Source organism: Equus asinus, chromosome 2, assembly GCF_041296235.1.
Source record: "Equus asinus isolate D_3611 breed Donkey chromosome 2, EquAss-T2T_v2, whole genome shotgun sequence".
Lineage (NCBI taxonomy): Eukaryota > Metazoa > Chordata > Mammalia > Perissodactyla > Equidae > Equus > Equus asinus.
In genome coordinates, this window is record NC_091791.1 from 25,431,478 (window position 1) to 25,452,479 (window position 21,002).

The window sequence follows — 21,002 nt, forward strand, 5'->3', positions numbered from 1 at the left end:
AAAGGAGAAATTGAACTAATTGAATGCGACTTATATTCCAGGGGAAAGAATCAACATACAATGACCAGCCACAAAACATACACTAATAAAGCAAAAAGTATTCAAATACATATTTTAAAAAAGGAGTTTAGGTATCAAGGGCAAATCTATCCATATACATATATAAGTTTATCTATAGACATATTTACATATGTGTGTATATATATATATATATATCTCAACATATTTTAAGCATTCAAGAATTCACCTTTCTCTTTTCTTCTTTTCTTTTTTTTTTGTTGGTGAGGAAGATTGGTCCCGAGCTAACATCTGTGCCAATCTTCCTCTATTTCGTGTGTGAGATGCTGCCATAGCGTGGCTTAATGAGCGGTGGGTAGTTCTGTATCCAGGACTTGCCAACTCCAGGCCACCAAAGCAGAGTGCATGAACTTAACCACTACACCACCAAGCTGGCCCCTACCTTTCTTGAAGACATTACTAAAGGACAAACTTTAGACAATCAAGAAATAAATGGAAAAACTAGTAAAAGAACTAGTGGTCACCACTGAATACATTTATCTACAAAACTAAGATCAAGATGAATGCAGGAATGCTGTTTCAGAGCAGAATATAAATGTTCTAAATGATTTAATTAACAAAAACTGGAGTTGGATAAAGGGGAAAGAGTGGGAGGTCATAAACACATCCTATTTTTTTCCACCTTTCTTCAGCAGTGCCTCATAACATATTTAAATCTAACAGAATTATGTTTTACGATAGGAAAGCAAACACTAGAAGATAATATAATCAACCAAAATTGGTTGGGAGGTGGTAGAAGAATTAAGAAAGAAGGAGGAAAAAGAAATGCATGGAAATACACTAATTCTATAAGCTTGCAAAATGAAATCAATAGATACTATTCAAAAATAAAAGATTTGCTATGTTACGTAAAGTTATATTCATAAAGCTAAGTAGTTAGAACAAATATTCAAATTCTCAAAGAAACACAGAGGGAAGAAAGCAAGGAAAACAGACCATATAATGAGTTTTAAGATAAAGAAGCAATTTTAACTAAAAACTAAGCATAAACTGTCAGAACTAAGACATATCTGTCAGATCAACCAATGCAAATGACCAAACTCACTTATGAGAAGGAAAAGACTCTGATTAAATACCTACCGAGAGCTGACTGACTTCTTTTTGTACTTGCAACAGGTATGAATGTTTACCTGCCAACTACTAGCACTCTTTTATTTCATTTCAATCTTAGCCAATTGGCAGTTACAAATAATAGCATTTAATCTGTGTTTATTTGATGATTGATGAAATTCAATGTTTTTCTCAAGAGTATTGACCTTTTGCATTTTGGGGGTCATTGTTATTCCATTGCTTCCCATCTCTTTCAAAGTAAAAAAAAAAAAAAGTCCTTAAAACAGTCTTTGAAGCCCTGTGAGATCTAGCACCTATGCCTTTCTGATGTTATCTCTAAACTCTCCTTCCAGGTCTCATTTGCTGCTTCCTTCTCATCTCCCTGAGCTCTAAATATTGGAGCCCTGTGGGCAGTCTTTTCCTAAATCTTGGCAGGTCATTGGCACTATCATCTCCTTATTCATGAGTATTTACTGAACACATCACAAGGCAAAACAAACATTGTTTGGTGCTGTACAGATAGAATTAACAAATATAATCCTCCCAGCAATGCAGGAAGTGGGTACTGCAATTACCCTCTTTTTATAGATGAGTCAAATGAGGCAAAGCTCAAAGTCACCCAGCAAATTGTGGCAAGCAAAGGTTGGAATAAATGCTGGCCGTTAGGCTCCAAACTACAGGTTCTTAACCACAAGTCTTCACAGTCTTTCCTATGTACATATATATGGATGGATGGATGGATAGATAGACAGATAGATAGATAGATAGATAGATAGATAGATAGATAGATAGATCATACATATATTTTTTCCTGTCTGCTACTCGAATGTAAATACCCTTAAAGCAGGAACTTTATTATGTTTACTGTGTTATTCCAAGTACCTAGAACAGTGGGCCTGAAACATAGTAGGCAGTCAATAAAACTTGACTGATTAATGGGAACTCTTATCTCCTTCAAACAAAATAAAAATTAAAGGAATACTTCTGTTCATTTCCCATATAATAAAAAAAAAAGAAACATTTCAGAATAGTTAGAAAAAAAAATCTGGATATCTGCCTGTAGAGTTACAGAAAACTTTATACAATATAAGGAAAAATGAATCTTAAAAATATCTGAACATTTAAAATTCTAAGTCAAGTTTCCCAGAAACCATTCTGCCATGTTCATCATTATATGCAGTATCAGCAGTAAGGAAAGGGCAATCAGATTGGCAAATTCATAAATCATCCCTGTGCTCCCAGCTTAAAAAAATTAAATAGAGAGAAAGAGATAATAAAGCTTTAAACAGAGACCATGACAATGGGAATGGAATGAAAGGAAATATTTGAGAAATAACTAAGGTTGATATTAGCAGAGGCCCGGATTCATTTAATTTGGTGACACAGATAGACTTCAGGCTTCTAGCTTGAGCTACCTGGTAGAAGGCAGTGCCACCAATGTGTCAGGTTCAAGGGGGACATGTTGATTTATGTTACCTGTGGAACGTCCAAGGTGAGATGTTGAGATGGCTCTTAGATATACAGGTCTGCAGTACATGCTAGAGGTACATGCCAGCTCATTGACTTAAGAGCCATCAGAACATAGAGATGGTACCCAAAACCATAGGCTCTTCCAGGCAGTGAGTCCTGGGTGCAAAGAGAAGTAGGCCAAAGGCAGAAAGCTGGGGAGCACCAAGAGTAGTGCCTAATACTGTCTGGTTTGCATTGTGATATATTCAATAAATGCTTGTGAATAAGGAAATGATAGTGCCAATGACCTGCAAGATTTAGGAAAAAATTCCTAAGATTCTGGCTTTTAATCAAACTGAGAAACATGGATTTTTTTAAGCCACAAAGACCTCTTTTTCTCTCCCTCTTTCAAGCTGGTTTTTGAGTGGCTGGCTCCTTTTTCTGTATTTTACTAAACCTCAAAAATCCACACAACTAACCTGTAAAAAGAGGTAACTGCTACATCCATAATCTATCACTACAACAAGTAGTCACTCAGCACCCCAGATTTGCAAAGCCATCTTGTTAGGACCAAGGATGAAGGGTAAAATGTCTGTCTAAAATATTGTCCCTATCCACAGAGTGTAAAATACAATTTGGAAAGAAGGAGACAAATCTACTAAGATTTAAGTAATGACTCCTAACTCGGGGAGATTTCAAAATCCAGGGTTCCTATGGGAAACGGTGTGCAAAACAACTGACAGTAGAAGGGTGGAAAGGAAGAATGGGGAAAATCAACGTTGCTGTCAAACGCAGTTTGATTTGTCACATACAGACACAGATACGCAGTGTCAGCCACTTGGTGGAGCATCACCTTTTCTCCCCCGTCATTTTTGCTCTATTTTGCACCTCTTTCCAGTGAAACTCAAAACCTAAAACAAGGCTCCCCTTGCCTGCCTAAACATGTAAGTCCCACCTAGTTTTCTCTAAGAGTCAGAGTTCCCGCAATGAAGGATTTTGGGCATGGACATTTGAGGAGGTAGTCAGTACTGGAAAGGGAGAGGAAGATTTAGTGAGAGCTAGATATTTCCAGGAAGTAAACACTAGAGATACTTAATTTCTTAGAGATTCTCATTCCCAAGTTCTCATTCTGTTTACAAGTCACTTTGGACAGAAATAGAATGTGGCATTGATAGATTACTTAAAGTCAAATCCCATTAGAAATTTGACTCTAAGTAATCTCAAACCCCAGCCCAAGTCCTAGTCATTCCAAGACCCCTTTGGTACAAGAAAACAGCAATCCAACTATACTGACTCTCAACACCTTCATCTTTCACAGACGCCTGGGATCTCCCCAGGGGACTGGGTCCACAAAAATCAAAAGAAAGACAGCATCCCAGCTCGACATCTTCACAACCTCTCAAAACTGTCCTCACGTTCCTAGTAAGCAGCTGACGTCACCTACGCATCCTCCTTCTACCACTGATGGCACTTTCTGGACTCACCTGAATGAAGATATACTCATCCTGGACGACCAGGGAACTGAAGTCAATGGAGCGGGCAAAGGGCCCACTCCGAGTTGTCTCGGCACATTCCTGGATCCTGCAGGTGAGGTAGTGAGCATCTGAAATGGGAGGGCAGAGCGACACTTAGACCACAAGAGGAAAAGGTAAGCAAAGCTTTCATCAGCACACAGAGGTCTATCTCATAGGCAATCGATGACCTAATTTAAAACAACAAGGAGCTTCCATTCTCTTGTCCACAAAATTTGTAATAATTTTTAAAAAATGGTAATATCTAGTTCAGGCAAGGAAGAGGGGGGAAGAGTTAATCTTATATCTAACTGGCAAAAGAGTAAATTAGTATAGCTTTTTGGAGGAACACATTTGAAATATCAGAATTTTAAATGCGCATATCTTACACCAGCAATTCTAATTCAAGGAATGTTTTCTAGAGAAATACTCATATACTTTCACCAAGAGACAAGGGCAAAGATGTTCATGGTGGCATTGTTCATAGCAGTGAAAAACTGGAAAGAGGCTAACTGTCCATGAATTAAGGAACATTTAAGTAAACTAAGGTAGACATATAACAGAGTAGCGTCCTGCAAATAAGAGAATTAGGTAGTTACATATGCATCGACATACTGATTTCTCCAAGATACACTGTTGTGCAACCTTTTAAAAAATTATTTAAGCAACATGTATAGTATGATCCAATTTATGTACCAAAAACCCACCCTTGTCTTTATAAATATAGGTTTGTGTCATAACTGCATAGAAAAGAGTTTTAAAGGATACATATAAAAATTAGCTATGATTACTTTTGGGGAAAGGAATGAACTTAAGATAGAGTTGAAATGGTGTCTTTGCTTTTTATATTATATAAGTCTTTATTAATTTTACAATAAGAATGTATTTACTTATTACTTATATAAAATTTATAAAACTTTTATAATGACTTGTAAAATCTTCTAAAGATCTCAGGCAAAAGGTTTAAATAAGCAAAAATTCACAACATTTGAGTTTAAAACAGGGGTACTTTAAATTATCCCTAAGTGTTGATCTTCAATTAATTTACTAATTGATTCCACAGGTATTTCTTGTGTGCATACAATGTATTGGGTATTGTTTAGGCAGTAGGAATACAGCTGTGAATGAGACAGATTTTCTATTCTAAAAAACCTGTTGTCTAGGAAAGGGCTTACTCACATAATTTGCAGCTAGCTACTATACACAGTTATTTATATACATGATGGTAATTTAATAAAGAAACATATTTTGGTAGGAAATGAATTCATTATGTGTTACACCCCTACTTCTCAGATGTCCATATCCGAGCAAAGTCTGTTTGCTTTGGTATCCACCATCTGAACATGTCAAACATCGATTTCCTTCTTTCCGTGAGCAGTCTTATCATCTGCCCAGTAGCTCAAGCCTCCTAACTTCTCTTTCTTCTGCATGCCACAATCCAGGTGGTTCCCAGCCTTGACAGTTCTGCCTCTGAAATGCTTCCAGAGTCTCTCCTCTTCTCTCCATGACTCTTGCCACCTGCCTGGACAAGTCTTTCTCATATGTGTTGCCTGTTGCATCCATTTCACAACTAGAATGCATGCGCATGATGGATTGGAAACTGGATGGATGGGAGGCAAGGAGTCAGAGTCATCTCTAAGACCTAAAGCTCAGCTAATCCCTCCCAAATTCAAAACCACCAGCAGTTCTGAGTGCCCAGGGACAAAGCCCAAACATCTTTACACAGAATAGAAGGCCTAATAAAACCAAAAGCCAAAAGGGCCAAGTAAATAACATATAAGGGTGAAACAAGCTGGAGTGAGAGGATAAATGGCAGCTGGCACATGGCCTCAGTGCCAGAGACACTGAGGAGCAGCGGGGACTACAGCTAAATGGCCAACACTTGCCTCTTTAAGGAGGAACTGCTTCTCCATGTCAGCTCATCACTGACATGCAGAAACAAGACATTCTGAGCTTCTAAATAAAGCTAACTATTCCTATTTTTTTAATGTGAATTTTCCTGATTTTTAAAAAATTGACTACTAGCTTAATTTTAAAATAGAGGGCAGTCCAAACAAAACAAGCCTACAGTCCAAAGGAACCTGGGAGCCACTCATTTCCCATGTGCACTCTGTAATCTGGTCCCCACCAGTCTCTGCGGAGAAGAGACAGACCCTCTTGCCCCCATTCCCTGACCGTCACTAAGATCAGCTTGTTCCCCATTCTGTAAGTACAGCCTACTTGTCCTTCCCCTTTGTCTCTGTTCACAGAGAAAGCCAAGAGTGGTCTGGCTTTCCACTTCTGGCTGAGAAACAGAGGGAGGCAAGGAGCCCAGGCTGTGCGTTGGAGCACATGGCCTGTCCACCAGCAATATTCTTGGACCCACACAGCCTTAGGAATTTGCTCCTAGAATAAAGCACAAAAACCCACTGAAAAGCTGCAGTAAATACATGTAAAGAAAACACAAGTGTTGACATGACAACCTGCTTCCTTCTTGCCAGCAAGTGTCTCAGAAAGCTCCTTACACTGGTAATCAGAGGTGCACAAAGGAGGACATCTGCTTATCCCCACACACAGACTTGTTTCCCCCTTTCTATTCACTATTCACTCTCGCATGCAGACACAGAAAAGAATCAAGTGTGTTCAAGGCCACCCCAAACAAAATCAAAACCTCCCTAAACCTTGGCCCGTGGCAGGTGAGCAATTGTGCCAACCTCATCTTACTTCTTGACTCTCCCCCTGCTTGCCACTGCCCAGCATGGAACCAAAGGTCCAAGCTAACAGGAAAGCAGCAGCAAAATGAATTTTTGAAATCCACTTAAAATTCAGGGGCCTGCAGTCTTTATATGGGCTCATATTAGACGTCTCAATGATGTTACTTTTCAAAACACAGAGACACGATAATCAGTGCTATGGCACCCACTGCCTTGTGAGAACCCAAAGTGCGGGGCATGGGGAGAGTAAATTATCAGGCAGCCTGGCCCCCAGGTGGAAGCAACTGAGGGCTGCAGGGGACTATGGGTGCCAAAGTGAGCAGGGGACACAATTTGGCTCAAGCCTTGCATTTGAAAAAGGTCTCAAATTTCAACTTTGGACATTATTTCTAAACAAGAGTGGATTCAGTAATAAAGATTCTATGATGAAACTGAAAGAAGACATTTGTCATACAACTTGAAATCTCAAAATAGGCTTCGAATAACTGTGGCTTTTTTGGGGTTTGGTTTTTAATAACACCAAATGCTTGATAAAATGGAAGCGGTCCAGATCTCTTGAGCATATTATGGTGTTTGAGAGAAAGGCCTCTGAAGCTGGAAAGCACTGAGTTCAAATCCTGAACTTGCTACTTGCTGACTGTTCTTGGCTAAGTGGCAGCACCAGTTTTCATCTGGAAGATGCAGACAAGTTCGGATTTGCCTCTGAGGACTGTTGTCAGGGTTAAATAATGTAGGAAATAATAATGTAGGTTAAATAATGTAGGTTATGTAGGAAAAGTGCTTAGTACATTGTTAGATAAATTTTAAAAGATCAATAAATGTTAGCTCTTTTTTTATTATGAAGAGAGAAGGAAGGGGACTGAACACTCAGCATCCCTCATACTTTCAATTAATAACAAGTAATGTTCTACTTTATTGGGGAGAATAAAAAGACCATGAGAGTACAGGTCCTACTAGTAAGGTCATATTCCTAATTTATATCACTATTTACTTTCTTGAAATGCTATGGGTGTCCAGACAAGAAAAAGCATGTCTGAGCTGGAATAAGCAAGGAAGACGTGAAGGAGGAGGCAGTCCTTGTCTTTAGCCTGGATGGAGAAGTGCGCTATGTGAGGAGGGAACTCCTGATAAAGGGAGGGGGAAACTGCACCTGGACGTTTAGGCAGGTGAGGCTCACGAAACACATGGAAGGTCCTATATCATCACATGTTAATGGGCGGACTTTGATCAATCCTTATTCTTGAACTCTTTTCTGTCCTCTCTGTTGGAATGTCCTCAAATGAAAACCTATACAGACCAGATTGAATGAAGATCTCATTTGGATCTCCCTGTGGGAAAACCAGAGAGTGATTTCCCAAGTGGCTGAGAAACACGTCATTCTCATGATTAATGTGTTTCTAAATACCAAATGTCTTTCTAAAGTATTTCTAAGAACTGGTGTGGTGGTCACTGCTCCACTTACAAAAACTAAAAGTCAAAGGCTTTGTCCCCTGCACTGTGAATAGAGGGATCTTCTCCATAACTCTAGAAAGATCTGGCCCTATTTCAACTAGCTCTACTGCTAGCAGGACCTTTAGGGAGGTGGTAACATCTCCCTAGAGTGTCCAGCCTTAGCACCTTCTCACTTTGCAGATGTTGGACAAAGGGTTTCATATGGTGAGAAGGGGAGGCCTCAGACTGATGGATTCATTCCTTTAGTATTGGGTCAAGGTGTATAAAGAAGCTGCAGGTGTCGACACTCCCTGAGGTTCCAGGAAGCAGAGAACATTCTCAGAAGAATCGCAGGCCAATGATGGAGATGGGATACTCACAAGCCATTGTGCCTCAGGATCCTTGCTGGATAGAGGATGATCAGAGAACTGGAGAATGTGGAAAGAGAGAATGAAGGAGATAACCTGACATCCCTAGCCTTCTTTTCTTCCTAAGGGGTTGCATTTCTGCCAGGAGTTTTGTATGGTCTACAGAGGCAGCCTTTAACTTTCTCCATTCAGCAAGGCAAGCTTCTCATCTACCCACGTCAAGAAGTTTCACTGTAAAGTCCACCATTTCTCACTCTGCCAAACCTTTCCCAAACGGTCACCTCTTTAGAAGTAGGAATAGTCTTAGTCATCTTTGTTTCTCTCCTTGGGCTGACTTTATAAAGCCTCAGTGAATGCTAGTTAAACTGAATTGAATTACATTAAAAGCCTACAAATTTTTATGTTCAATTATATCATAATGTGTGATTACGTTTTGCCTTTGAGATTACTAAATATTCAAACTATCCTAGACGCCCTGCCTCTTGCCACCTCAGAGAAAAAAATTTCCATGATTTGCTCAACTTCTATCCCTTTGGGTCACGTATAAATTGTCAAAAATTGAAAAAGTGAATTAAAATTGTGAAGAAAAAGCAAATTCAGCTCTTCAGGTCTTTTCTAAGAGAAATACCCAGGAGCTATTTATTTTAAATAACAGTGTTAACTCTCAAATACAAATACATAAAAACAAGGAGATTTCAGGAAACTCTGAAAAGTTAGCTTCCATAAGCCTCCTTTTCCTTGACTGGGGAGGGGGTAACCTGTTTGCAGGCATAGTGCAAAACCAAGGACATTGACATTGCTGCAAATGCCTAACACAGCACTTGAGACACGGCAGGTACTAAAAACAAACAAAATCAACAAACCAAAAAAGGTAGCTTTCATTCCTTCCTATTGGTGCTTATGAATTTAGTTTGTGTGAAACTACCAATTGCCCAAAGGAGAATTCTAGTGCCTCCTGCCTTCTAATGGCACCGGAGGCAATCTGGTAGAGTTCTAGACATTTAGAAATCATAGTGACATTGAATATCTTAGGACTCCTGATACTGCATTCAAGGCTCTTTCTACTCCACTTGCCAAATTAACTGACCCTGACTATGATGACTAGATGATGATGATGATGATGACGACAATAAGTAACATTTCTGAATGCTCACTCTGTGTTGTCTGGTATTGCAGGAGCTACATGCATTAAGTGATTTAATTCTTGCAACACCCAATAAGGAGGCAAAATTATTATCATCTCCATTTCATAGAGGAGGAAACTGAAGCACAGACAATTAAACACTACGCCTGAATCCCACAGCTCTAGGAAGTCACAGAGCTGAGATTTCAACCCAGGTGATCTGACACCAGAACCAATGATTTTATCCATTATGTATTTAAACCACGGAAGGAAAATCAGGCTGAAACTTAGATCTGAATTAATGTTCCGGTTCAGTCCCTGTCACTGGCTGTCTCTATGACCTTGGGCAAGCTGTTACACATTTTGGTGCTTTTTGGAAAGTGATGCAATTTGAAAATCTCTTATCTGTTTCAACTTTTTAAAAAATTCTGTGACTTTTACCAAAGACAACCCTATATTCTTAATATACAAAGTGGATTTTAGTGCACCTGCTCTAATTGAACAGAAGACGAGGAGTCTACAGTCCCACTGACTCAGCTCCCCCCTTATCCTTATCTTGGCCTCTGAGTTCTGAGAATCCTGCTAGAGCTCTGAATTACAAGCCCCTGAACTAGTCAAAAATGCAAGGTTCTTTAAGAGCCAATATTCTATGCATCTAGAGCCTCCAGTTTAGGCTGCAGCGCTAACAGTTCCACCTTGTGTGCCCAGCCCATTCGATTACTTGTGACTGCCTGGAATCCTCCAGAAGTATGGGGCTTTCTCTTGGCTTAGTGAGAACGTGCAGCAACTGATTAATGATAGTTGATGGTGGCACCAGGACAAGGAGTGGTGGCATATGTGCTAGGGGTTCTCATTCTAGAAATTTCAAGTCTAGACATCTAAAAACGTTTTGCCACATCCAGGTTCACTCATTACAGTGTTCCTACAGGCACCCACATGGCTTAAGCTTGAGAATTTCCAATGAAGAGGTGCTCACTACTTCACAAAGCAGCCTGTGTCATTTTGGGGTACTCTTAATTGTTACTCTTTTGTTCATTAAACTGCAATCTGCTTCATTGTAAATTTTACTCTACAATAAGTCTCATTAGACAACTGATGAAAAATATAGCAAATTATAAATATACTTCTTATATTTGTTAATGTTTTCAAACCTGTAAAGTTCCAGAAGATGAGGGATCACCAAAAGGTTAAGAAATTTGCCCAAGATCAAACAGGTTCTAAATGACAGAGTTAATTCTCCAATTTAACTTTTACAGCACCAAGGTGATGCTCTTTCTATTGACACTCAATTGTCTCTTGGATGGAGGAGGTATGGATATGTGTGAGTGTGTGTACGATTGAGTAACTGTGTGTCAGGGAGAGAAAGAGAAAGAGAATGCACAGGGGACATTCAGAGAAAGAAGATTTCCAGAAGGGAACGGGAGAAAAAGTCATTTGAATCTTAAATCTCATGGCAGAAATAAGTTTCATACTGTTGTTAACCAAACTGGTTGGCTTTGCACTATTTAAATCCTGTCAGGTCAGGAGATAATTTGATGACTTCAGTTTAATCTGGAAGTCTGACTCCCAAAGAAAGGAACCAAGAACGGGGCCAGAGTAGAGATTCCTACATCTAAACAAGAAAAGGGACAAGTTTATTTTGGGGTTCCTCGAAAGTGTGGGAGCAAGGTTTAGAGAGAGCATTGTCAACGTCACACCACAGTACTGAAAAGTCATTCTCTATGCTCTTGTACATGTGGCCCCTTCAGTCTAGAGCACTGCTGTCCAATGGACATAAAATGTGAGCCACAAATGATCTTTTAAAGATTCCAGTAGCTATATTAAAAAGTCAATAGAAAAGTAAGATTAATTTTAACATATTTCATTTACGTGAATAGATCGACAGTATTATAATTTCATCATGTAACTAATATAAAAATTCTTAATGAGCTATTTTCCATTATTTTATTCATAGTAAGTCTGTGAAACACGGTGTGTATTTTACATACCTAATTTAAACAGTGCATTTCAAGTGCTCAGTAACCACATGTGACTAAACAGCCACCATATGGGACAGCACAGGTCTAGCATAACTTTCCCACTTCCCCTTTCTAACACCCCCTTGGGAAAATCCAACTCATCTCCAAAAATGAAGCTTAACCACGACCTCTTTTGTGCAGCTTTCAGTCACTCTTCAGAAGCTGAGCTACTCTTCCTTTTGATTCCCATAGCAATTTCTTCATGAGAGTTAAATCAGAGTTTCGATGGCCTTTAGCACATTATATCGCAATAACAATCTGTGTATATATCTGCCTTTCCATGAGCCTGCAGGCTACTCAGTGCTCTTTGTGTCCTATTTATCCTCCACAGCTTAATGCAGAGCAGTGCTGATCGAAGTGGGGTCCACAGGCCAGCAACATCACCTGGGAGCTTGTCAGAAATATGGAATGTGTTTTAATAAGCTCTCTAGATGTCTCAAATGCATGTTAAATTTTGAGAAGCTCAGATCTAGTACAGTGGTTCTCAATCCTATAGACACTTTAGATTCATCAGGGCAATTTTATAAAGGGTCAATGCCCAGGACTTTCCCCCTAGAGAATCCTCTTTCATTGATTCGTGGTGAGACTGAGGTGAGTGTGTGTGCGTGTGTGTGTGTGTGTGTGTGTAAGTTCTTCAGGTGGTTATACTGCTAGGTTTTGAAAACCACTTGTCTTCTGCACATGAAAAATGCTCCATTACAGTGGAGTGAATTGTGAGTAGGTGAATAAATACATTTCTTATTGCTATGCTTTGAAAGTTCCTTATATGTTCTGGCTACAGGTCCTTTGCAAATATTTTCTCCCAGTGTCTTTACTGTCTTCTGAAGTGCAAATGATTTTAATTTTGATGAAGTCCAATTTATCACTTTTTTATTTTGTCAATTTTACTCTTGGTGCCAACCTAAGGTCATAAAGATTTTCTCCTGTTTTTTCCTAAATGTTCTGTAATTTTATATTTTACATTTAGAAATATAATCCATTTTGAGTTAAATTTTGTATAAGTTGTGAATCATAACTTGAAGTTTATTTTTCCCCATATGGCTGCTCAATTTTTTCTAACACCATTTGTTAAAAGTAATATCCTTTCTCCACTGAATTTCTTGTACCCTGAAACCTTGCTTAACCTACTTATTAGTTCTAGGAGCTTTTTTGGGTAGATTCCTTAGGATATTCTACATAGACGATCATATCAATAAGAATAGGAACAGTTTTATTTTTTTTTCCAATCTATATGAATTGCATTTCATTTTTCTTTCTTTATTGCACCGGCTAGGACTTTCAGCATGATGTTGAATAGGTGTGGGAAGGGTGCACGTGCCTGCCTTTGTCCTGCCTGTAGGGGGAAAACATTCAGTATCTCATCATTAATTATGATGTCAGTTGTAGGTCTTTTGTAGGCGTCCTTTATCAGAAGTTCCCTTCTATTTCTAGTGTGTTGAGAGTTTTGTGTTTTAGTTTTTATTCTATCACTAGCTAACTGCGTGAATTGGCAAATTTGAGTGCAAGATACCACATCAGTAAAGAGGAAATAAAATATATGTGCCTTTTTGGCAATGATCAAAAGATAGAGATGTGTGTGTTTGAATGTGAGAAAGCACTTACACATACCACAAAAGAAAGGTGTCATGTGTTTCATTAGGGTGTGAAATAAAACATGGCCAGGCTAATGCAGTCTTGCTAAGTGCACTTTCTAGAGAAAGATGGGTTAGAGCCAACTCACTAGGTTGAAAGAAAATTCTTTTAACTATTAAAAAAATAATTTTAAAAAACCTAGAAAATGGAACAGAATTAATATACACTATACTTTCACCTAATTGTGGCACACGGCATTTATCCCAGTTATAGTTCCGTCTGCGTTTCTCAGTTCTTGACAGTGGGCCAGGGAACTGTCCTATGTGTTTTGCATTTTTAATCTCATTAAAATTTGCAGCAATCCTGCACCATAGGCCTTATCCCAGTTTGGACGAGAATTCTTAAACTTTCAGAAAATAGGTTTAAGCTTAATGTAAGAAATTACCTTACTAAAACAAAACGTAGGAGCTGTCCAGCAGTAGAAAAGGATGTGTCTGAAGCCTGAACTCAGGGAACCTGAGGACACACTGTCAGAGGTTTTGGGGGAAGGGATCCCTACACTAGGTAGGAGGTCAGACAGTCCCATAAACTTTCCTCCAACTCTGAAATACTACAACCACCATAAATCCTATGTATGGCTTAAAAAGGTTGACATAAGAAGCAAAGCCACAGCAAGGGTTGTACTAGCCTGTGGGTCATCTTCTGAGCGCTACTGTCAGCTCTCCTCCTGCTGCCCTGCCCTGCTCCTTCAACCCCCTACATCATCTCATTCTCCCCTCAGGTTCTTTCTCAGCAGTAAGAGGCAGATAATATAATTTTGAATCCAGGCTTCACTACCCTTATGATCAGTGAATTTGAATATGTGGCATTATCTCCCTAAATCTTAAAATAGATCACCTGTTAAAAACCTTTTTTCTTAAATGTCTTTGGGTCATCCTTCATTCCTCCCTGCTTCAGAGACATAACATTTATTCAAAGATCAAATGAGACCAAAAAAAAGGAAAAAGAAAGAAAGAAAGAAAAATAAAGTACTCAGCAGAGTGCCAGACATATAGTAACAAGTGCCAATTGTCTTCCATGTCTTTTAAAAATGAAAACAAAGCAAATAAAATATATTCCCAAACATGCATGTGTTTGGCACGCACCTCTGTTTTGTTTCAAAATCAGTAGATATCTCACGGACAAAGCGTATGCAGTCTTACTTAATGTATTCTGAATGATACTCCAACACCCACAGTCAGGTCAAAACGGAATCTCCCTACATTAATACATTTTAAAATTTCTCTAACTTTCCTCTCCATTTGGTAGGCCTATATAACTCTCTGAGTTGGCCAGGGCAAGGATGGGTAACCTCAGATAACAGAGGAAGTTAGCACAGAGGTTAGAGGGTGCTTTCCCCTGGTCTCATAGCTATTAGGTAGCAGAACCCAGGACTCCAAGTCACAGGCAGGTGCCTGTTGTGCTGCACTCCTAGGTCACCACTATTTCCATAGATTATTTGGCTCTATTATTGACCTAGGATATGCTAACTACATTTTCACATATTTTATATATATCATATATTTTCACATATTTCATATATTTTTGTTTAAGTCGACTCTATTTTTCTTGGCTAGGGAAGAGTCCTATAAATACAATCAACTCTGGGAAAAGTAAAATGCTTAAATTGATGCGAAATGATACTTTAACAGTCAAATTCTGTGTAAGACGTGCATAGGTGCACAATACGCAAAGGGGCCACGTTCAAAATCTTGGGATTCCAATGCTTGTTTGCAGACACAATATAGGTTGCTCACCACTGTATCTCCAGAGCCTAGAACAATGCCTGGCACACAGTAGGCCATCCCTGAATATTTCTTGAATAAAAAATTTTGCAAATAATTGCCAGCGACTTTTTTTTGGTAAGCTAGACTATATGAAGTGTCCTTTTTTTAAAGCCGGCAGCCCCTGCAATTTCCTACGTGAATGCAAAATACCACGATGAGCTATGGACATCCCTATTCAAATTACGCTGAAGATGCCAGGAAATTACTAACAGGAGCCTCAAAATTCATCACATTAACTCACATCCCCAGAAAATTCATTCCTGAGCGTTTATTTCAGTGAACCGTCTCCCTTGGGACAGGAGGCCTCTCCCCTACTCTGGGAAATAAAGATGGATATGGCAGTAATGGAGCGCAGGGCTTTTCATCTTCCCAAGCCATTAAGATGCAAATTGGGGGAGGAGAGAGCCCTGCAGCAGATCTCCCTGGGCCTAGCCCATGGCCGCAGCACTCACATCCATCCGCTGTCCGCACCTCCATGTGCACCAGGTCCGCCTCCTTGTCCAATCCCGCCACTGACCTGGGGAAGGAAAGGAGAGACAGAAGGTCAGTCACCAAACTGATGGCAGTCAACCAAGCTGGGAAGCATTCAGGGTTATTTCTGGGAAAGCGACTCTTTCAAGAGAGCCTCTCCTGCACTGTGGGGACCTAGAGAATATGGCGACTCACAGCCCCTGCAGCGTGGCGGCCTCTGGCAGCTGTCACGTGGAATGGTCACAATGCATGAGTCTTGGCGTGGTGTTAGTAAGGCAGGACTCTCAAAAACAACATAAGAGTACAGAGTAATATACTCCATAGTAATGCTAGTCTAAATCTCTGTCCTTGCCCCTTCTCCATCACCATGCACCTTCCAAGAAGTTCTCTCTTCCCCATGGTTTTCCACCTCCCTAGTCTTGCCAGACCTGATTACTGCCACTACTTCCTCCCCTCTGTCCTCCCACTGGGATGCCCCATTTTGTCCCCTGGGGAAGGTGGCTTAGCCTCAGTTCTGGCTTCTTGCTTCAAGGCGTTCTCACCCTCCAAGTTTGATTCTAGCTACCCTTCCTTCCTCCTGCCTGTGATCAACAAATGTTTGGTGACAAACATTCAAAATCAGGTCTGGACAAGGACCTAATTCTCCTGGTGATTGGGGTGGGACACCTTAAAGGTCTATGGACAATAGCCAGAAGAAGGAAGGCTGAGAATCCTTACAAACTAATCCTTGTGGGCCCGTGACCTTCCACACACAAAGCCCAGTCAGCCCTCTCCTGCATGAGGTGTCCAGGCCACAGGAGGACCCAGAAAGTCAGCTAAAAGAGGCAACATAGACATGAAAATGACCACACACTACAGGGAGATCACAGAATCCACTCTCTCCAGCAAGTTCTTACTCAAAGTCTGTGTGCTCTTATTTTAAATATTATTCCAAGATTGGTTTCCTAGTTTTCCACTCCTCAATAGGTAAGAAGCAGCAAGTTAGAAAGGAAAAGTAGAATTTAAAATGGTGATAACCAACAGCTGATATCCAGACAGCAAGAGAAATAGAAAACCTATGAAAAGCAGACCTAAGAACGCAAACCCAATCTTCCACACCATAAATCTCTACACTTCTCAACAGTCCTGAGGCAATTACCATATCACAGCACAGTTTAGTATTTGACATCTATGCTGAGGGGCTAAAGGCACAGAAAATAGGGAGCGGGGGCTAATTGTATCAGGTTACTCTGTTTAAGAAAATAAGGTTGAAAATGATATATGTTAGGAAAAATAAAATGACTTTTAGCTGTTAATAATTTTGTTTTGAATGGCTAAAATTCAGTTACTTAAAAATTTGACTTATATAAAACACTTATTTCCCCAAAGAAATTGAATAAATGAGGCTTTACTCTATTGTCTTACTTTTCGCCATCATTGATCTACTATCTTTTGTTTTGTTTTGTTTTTTGTTTTTTTGTTGTTGTTGTTGTTTTTTATTTTTTTGGAGGAAGATTAGCCCTCAGCTAACTACTGCCAGTCCTCCTCTTTTTGCTGAGGAAGCCTGGCTCTGAGCTAACATCCGTGCCCATCTTCCTCTAGTTTATACGTGGGACGCCTACCACAGCATGGCTGCCAAGCAGTGCCATGTCCGCACCCGGGATCCGAACCAGCGAACCCCGGGCCGCCGAGAAGCGGAACGTGCGAACCTAATCGTTGCGCCACCGGGCCGGCCCCTGATCTACTATCTTTTAATTTTTCCTCACCTCATTTCATCCTAAGGGCAAACGCCTAAGGTAAGCAGAGCAGGTATCATTAGTTATAATTGAATGAATGGGAAACTGAGGCACAGAGAAATTGATGTTTGTCTAAGATGATGGAGGAACTAGGCCAGATCTAGAGAGATATACTGACTTCTCATTCCAGAACAATGCCTATCATTCTTGGCTCTTCTCCCTTCTACGTTCAATGTCCTTCATATCCAACCATCATCCTGCTCCATTTCTTCTCCAGCTAACTTTCACCCTTCCTTCATAGCTCACATGGCCTCACCCCTCCAGAAGATCTTCCATATCTTATCTCATGGAAGAGCCCTTTATCTGCTTCCATACCATCGTTACCTTGGGGGTTCTCAAACTTGGTTGCTTATAAGAGCCACTGGGGAGGTTTGAAATATCTGGATGTCCAGACCCCTTCCCAGATGAATGAAATCAAAGCCTTTGGGGATAAGATCAAGGCATCAGCATTTCTTTAAAGCTCCCAGGTGATTTCCAAGTGCAGCCAAGTTTTAGAACCACTACTCTGAATGGTTCAATCCCATCATTTATGTAATTGCACTTCTGTGTCTTTCATACTTGGATATAAACTTTAAAATCATAGCATCTTGTCTATTCATCTTTGAATCCTTGGCACCTATGTGCTTAGTATATATAGGGTGCTACCAATGTGTTTATTGAATTGGTATATTATTGAATTAATAAACAATCCAATCTCCTATGATAATGCCAAAATTTCAATGCAAAACTTAACGTGAGATCAGACACACAGAGGGCTGAGGGCACCAGAAGGGACTATGTGGACATCTTCTCTGTCGCACAGCTTCCCTGTTTCTTTATAAACAAGTTGGTATTCTCATGATTAGAGGCTTCTCATATATTATTCTCCTATCTTCCCACAAGATCAATGACAGGGATCCATGGACAGAATTGAAACCATACTGACTAAATCTAACTGTGGTCATCAAGTAAGCTCTATGCTGTATAACAAAAGAAGAAAAGTCCTGGCCTTTTAGGAGCTTAAAATAAGGCAAATAGTACTGATAAAACAAGCACAGAAGCTGTTTCCTCATCCAGGATTGCTCACTCCCTTCCATCTTTCTAAAATCTCACACATAGTTTAAGGCTGAAACCAAGAATAAAGTCTTCCTGGAAGCCTTCCCTGGTCACTCTAGCTCACACTGATCTCCCTTCTTTGCACTTCTAGAGAATTCAGAATCTGGATCCTACATCCTCCAGCACTTGTATTTTTATTAAGTTGCTTGTTTGTTTCTCTTGAGTTAGTCTTGGCTCCCTAGATGGATATCTATGGTTTTGGTCAGCTTAGCACCCCGATAACCCTTCCATCCTTTGCAGAAGTATTCTGTCCAAGTCAAGTCATGTACTTTGGCCAGGGTGACAATCACAGAAGCCCATCCTTGTGAACCCCTAGGATGATGCATGCTCCAGCACAATCATGAGACATCTTGGCTATGCCAATTGGGGCATGCAAGGATAATTCAGAGAACTTCTTCAGGATTTCTTCAACTGGAGCTTGTAGGGAACAATTGTCTTTCCTCTCTGGTCATCAGGTCAAAACTGTTGGGAGAAATGTTTCCAGCCTGACAGGAAAAGCAGATCTAAAGGAATAGTATGGACACTCATAGAGAGAATACACACTGACATTGTGACAGAGAGTCTAACAGACAGACAATGAGAGACAGGGTGATATGAGGGCTGTGGTCCGGAGAGAGACGTGACACAGAAACAGGAGAGAGAGAGAGAGAGAGAAAGACAGAGATTCATAAAGAAAGAGAGAGCGTAGACCAAAATGGCAACACAGAAGATTCCCGAGGTTCCTTCCTCCCAGGAACACACCTAATGTATACTATACATGGAGCAACTCCCTGTGAAAGAGATTTAGAAACTAGCTGAGTGACTCCTATAAACCAGATGAATGAGAAAATACCCACATCAAAATGGATAGTGTAGTGGAGGAAGAACATTTCCTCTACCCAGTGGGTCCTTCTGGCCGGGCTATGAATTAAACTGACGTGAGAAAGAATAACGGGAGAAAATCAAACAAAGCTTTATAACATGTATACATGGGAGACACTCAGGAAAACTGAGCAACTTGCCAAAATGGTGGCGGCTGTTCCCTTAAGATATCTGTACTCCCACATTCATTGCAATAGCCACAGGATGGAAACAACTTAAGTGTTTGCTGATGAATGAATAGATAAAGAAAATGTGGCATATATATATATATATACATATATATATACACACACATACACAATGAAATATTATTCAGCCTTAAAAAAGAAGGAAATCCTGTCATTTGAGACAACATGGATGAAACTGGAGGGCATTATACTAAGTGAAATAAACTAGTAAGTGAAAGACAAATATTGCCTATATTGCATGATATCACTCAGATGTGAAATCTGAAAAAAAATTCAAACTCATAGAAACAGAGCAAAATGGTGGTAGACAGGGGCCAGGGGGAGGCGGGCAGAAATAGGGAGAAGTTGGTAAAGAATACAAGCTTTCAGTATAGGATGAATAAGCTCTGAGGATCTAATGTGTAACATAGTGACTATGGTTGATAATACTGAATTATATAATTGAAAATTGCTAAGAGAGTAGAACTTAAATGTTCCCATCAAAAAAACCTCTAGATTTCACAGTGGTTACATATATCAAATCATCATATTGTACACTTTAAATATCTTACAACTTATTTTTCAGTTATACCTCAATAAAGATGAAATTTTTAAAAAAAGAAAGAAACAGACACAGCGATGATGGATGTGTGAGCATGCACACACACACACACACACACACAAACAGATCTAGAGAATTTAGAGCATCACAGATTCACATAAACAGAGAAATGCACTGAGAGACAGACAGTTAGATGCATCTGAAGGTATTTAAATCTGAATCCATTTGTGTGATGGTTAATTTTATGTGTCAACTTGATTGGGCCATGGGGTGCCCACATCTCTAACTAAACATTATTCTGGATGTGTCTTCTTGGTTGTTTCTGGATGAGATTAGCATTTGAATTAGTAGACTCAGTAAAGCAGATTGCCCTCCCAGTGTGGGTGGGCTTCATCCAATCCATTGAATAGAACAAAAAGGAGGAGTATGGGAGAAGTCACTCTCTCTGCCTGAATATTTCCAACCTGGGAAATTGGTCTTCTGCGCTCAGAGTGGAATTTAGACCACTGACTCTCCTGGTTCTCAGGACTTTGGACTCAATCTGGAACTACACCACCAGGTCTGCTGGATCTCCAGCTAGAAGATGGCAGGCTAGGGGAATTCTCAGCCTCCGTAATTGCATGACCCAATTCCCTCTAATAAATCTCTCTCTCTCTCACCATATATATGTATATATAGGTTCTGTTTCTCTGGAAAACCCTGACCGATAAAATATTTTTCTCAGATCCATCCAATCTCGCAGCCTGTTTACCCACATAAACCCATAACATACCTTTGTGAGAGTGTTTGTATATTGATTTGCATAAGCTATCAATTACAAATAGATTCTTATTAATATACAACCCATCAGACAGTGAGCTTCCTAAGGACAGAGACTTTAATTATCTTTCTCTGATATTTACTACCACGCACAGCTCAGCATTAGGCACATCTTCAGATTAAATGATTGAGG

The 21,002-nt window shown here is 39.9% G+C and overlaps 1 protein-coding gene across 3 annotated transcripts in view; it reads right to left on the reverse strand.

Moving 5' to 3' along the window:
* Window positions 1-21,002, reverse strand: part of SORCS3 (sortilin related VPS10 domain containing receptor 3) — a 568,071-nt gene that overhangs the window by 132,081 nt on the left and 414,988 nt on the right. For all 3 annotated transcript variants that reach the window (XR_011493944.1, XM_070483671.1, XM_014844779.3), the window contains exons 6-7: window positions 15,572-15,636; window positions 4,062-4,180 (exon numbers count right to left, since the gene is read on the reverse strand). Coding sequence is in view for 2 of the 3 variants with exons in the window: in XM_070483671.1 (XP_070339772.1) it covers window positions 4,062-4,180; window positions 15,572-15,636 (184 nt within the window). In the remaining variant the exon portion in view is untranslated. The remainder of the gene's footprint in view (window positions 1-4,061; window positions 4,181-15,571; window positions 15,637-21,002) is intronic.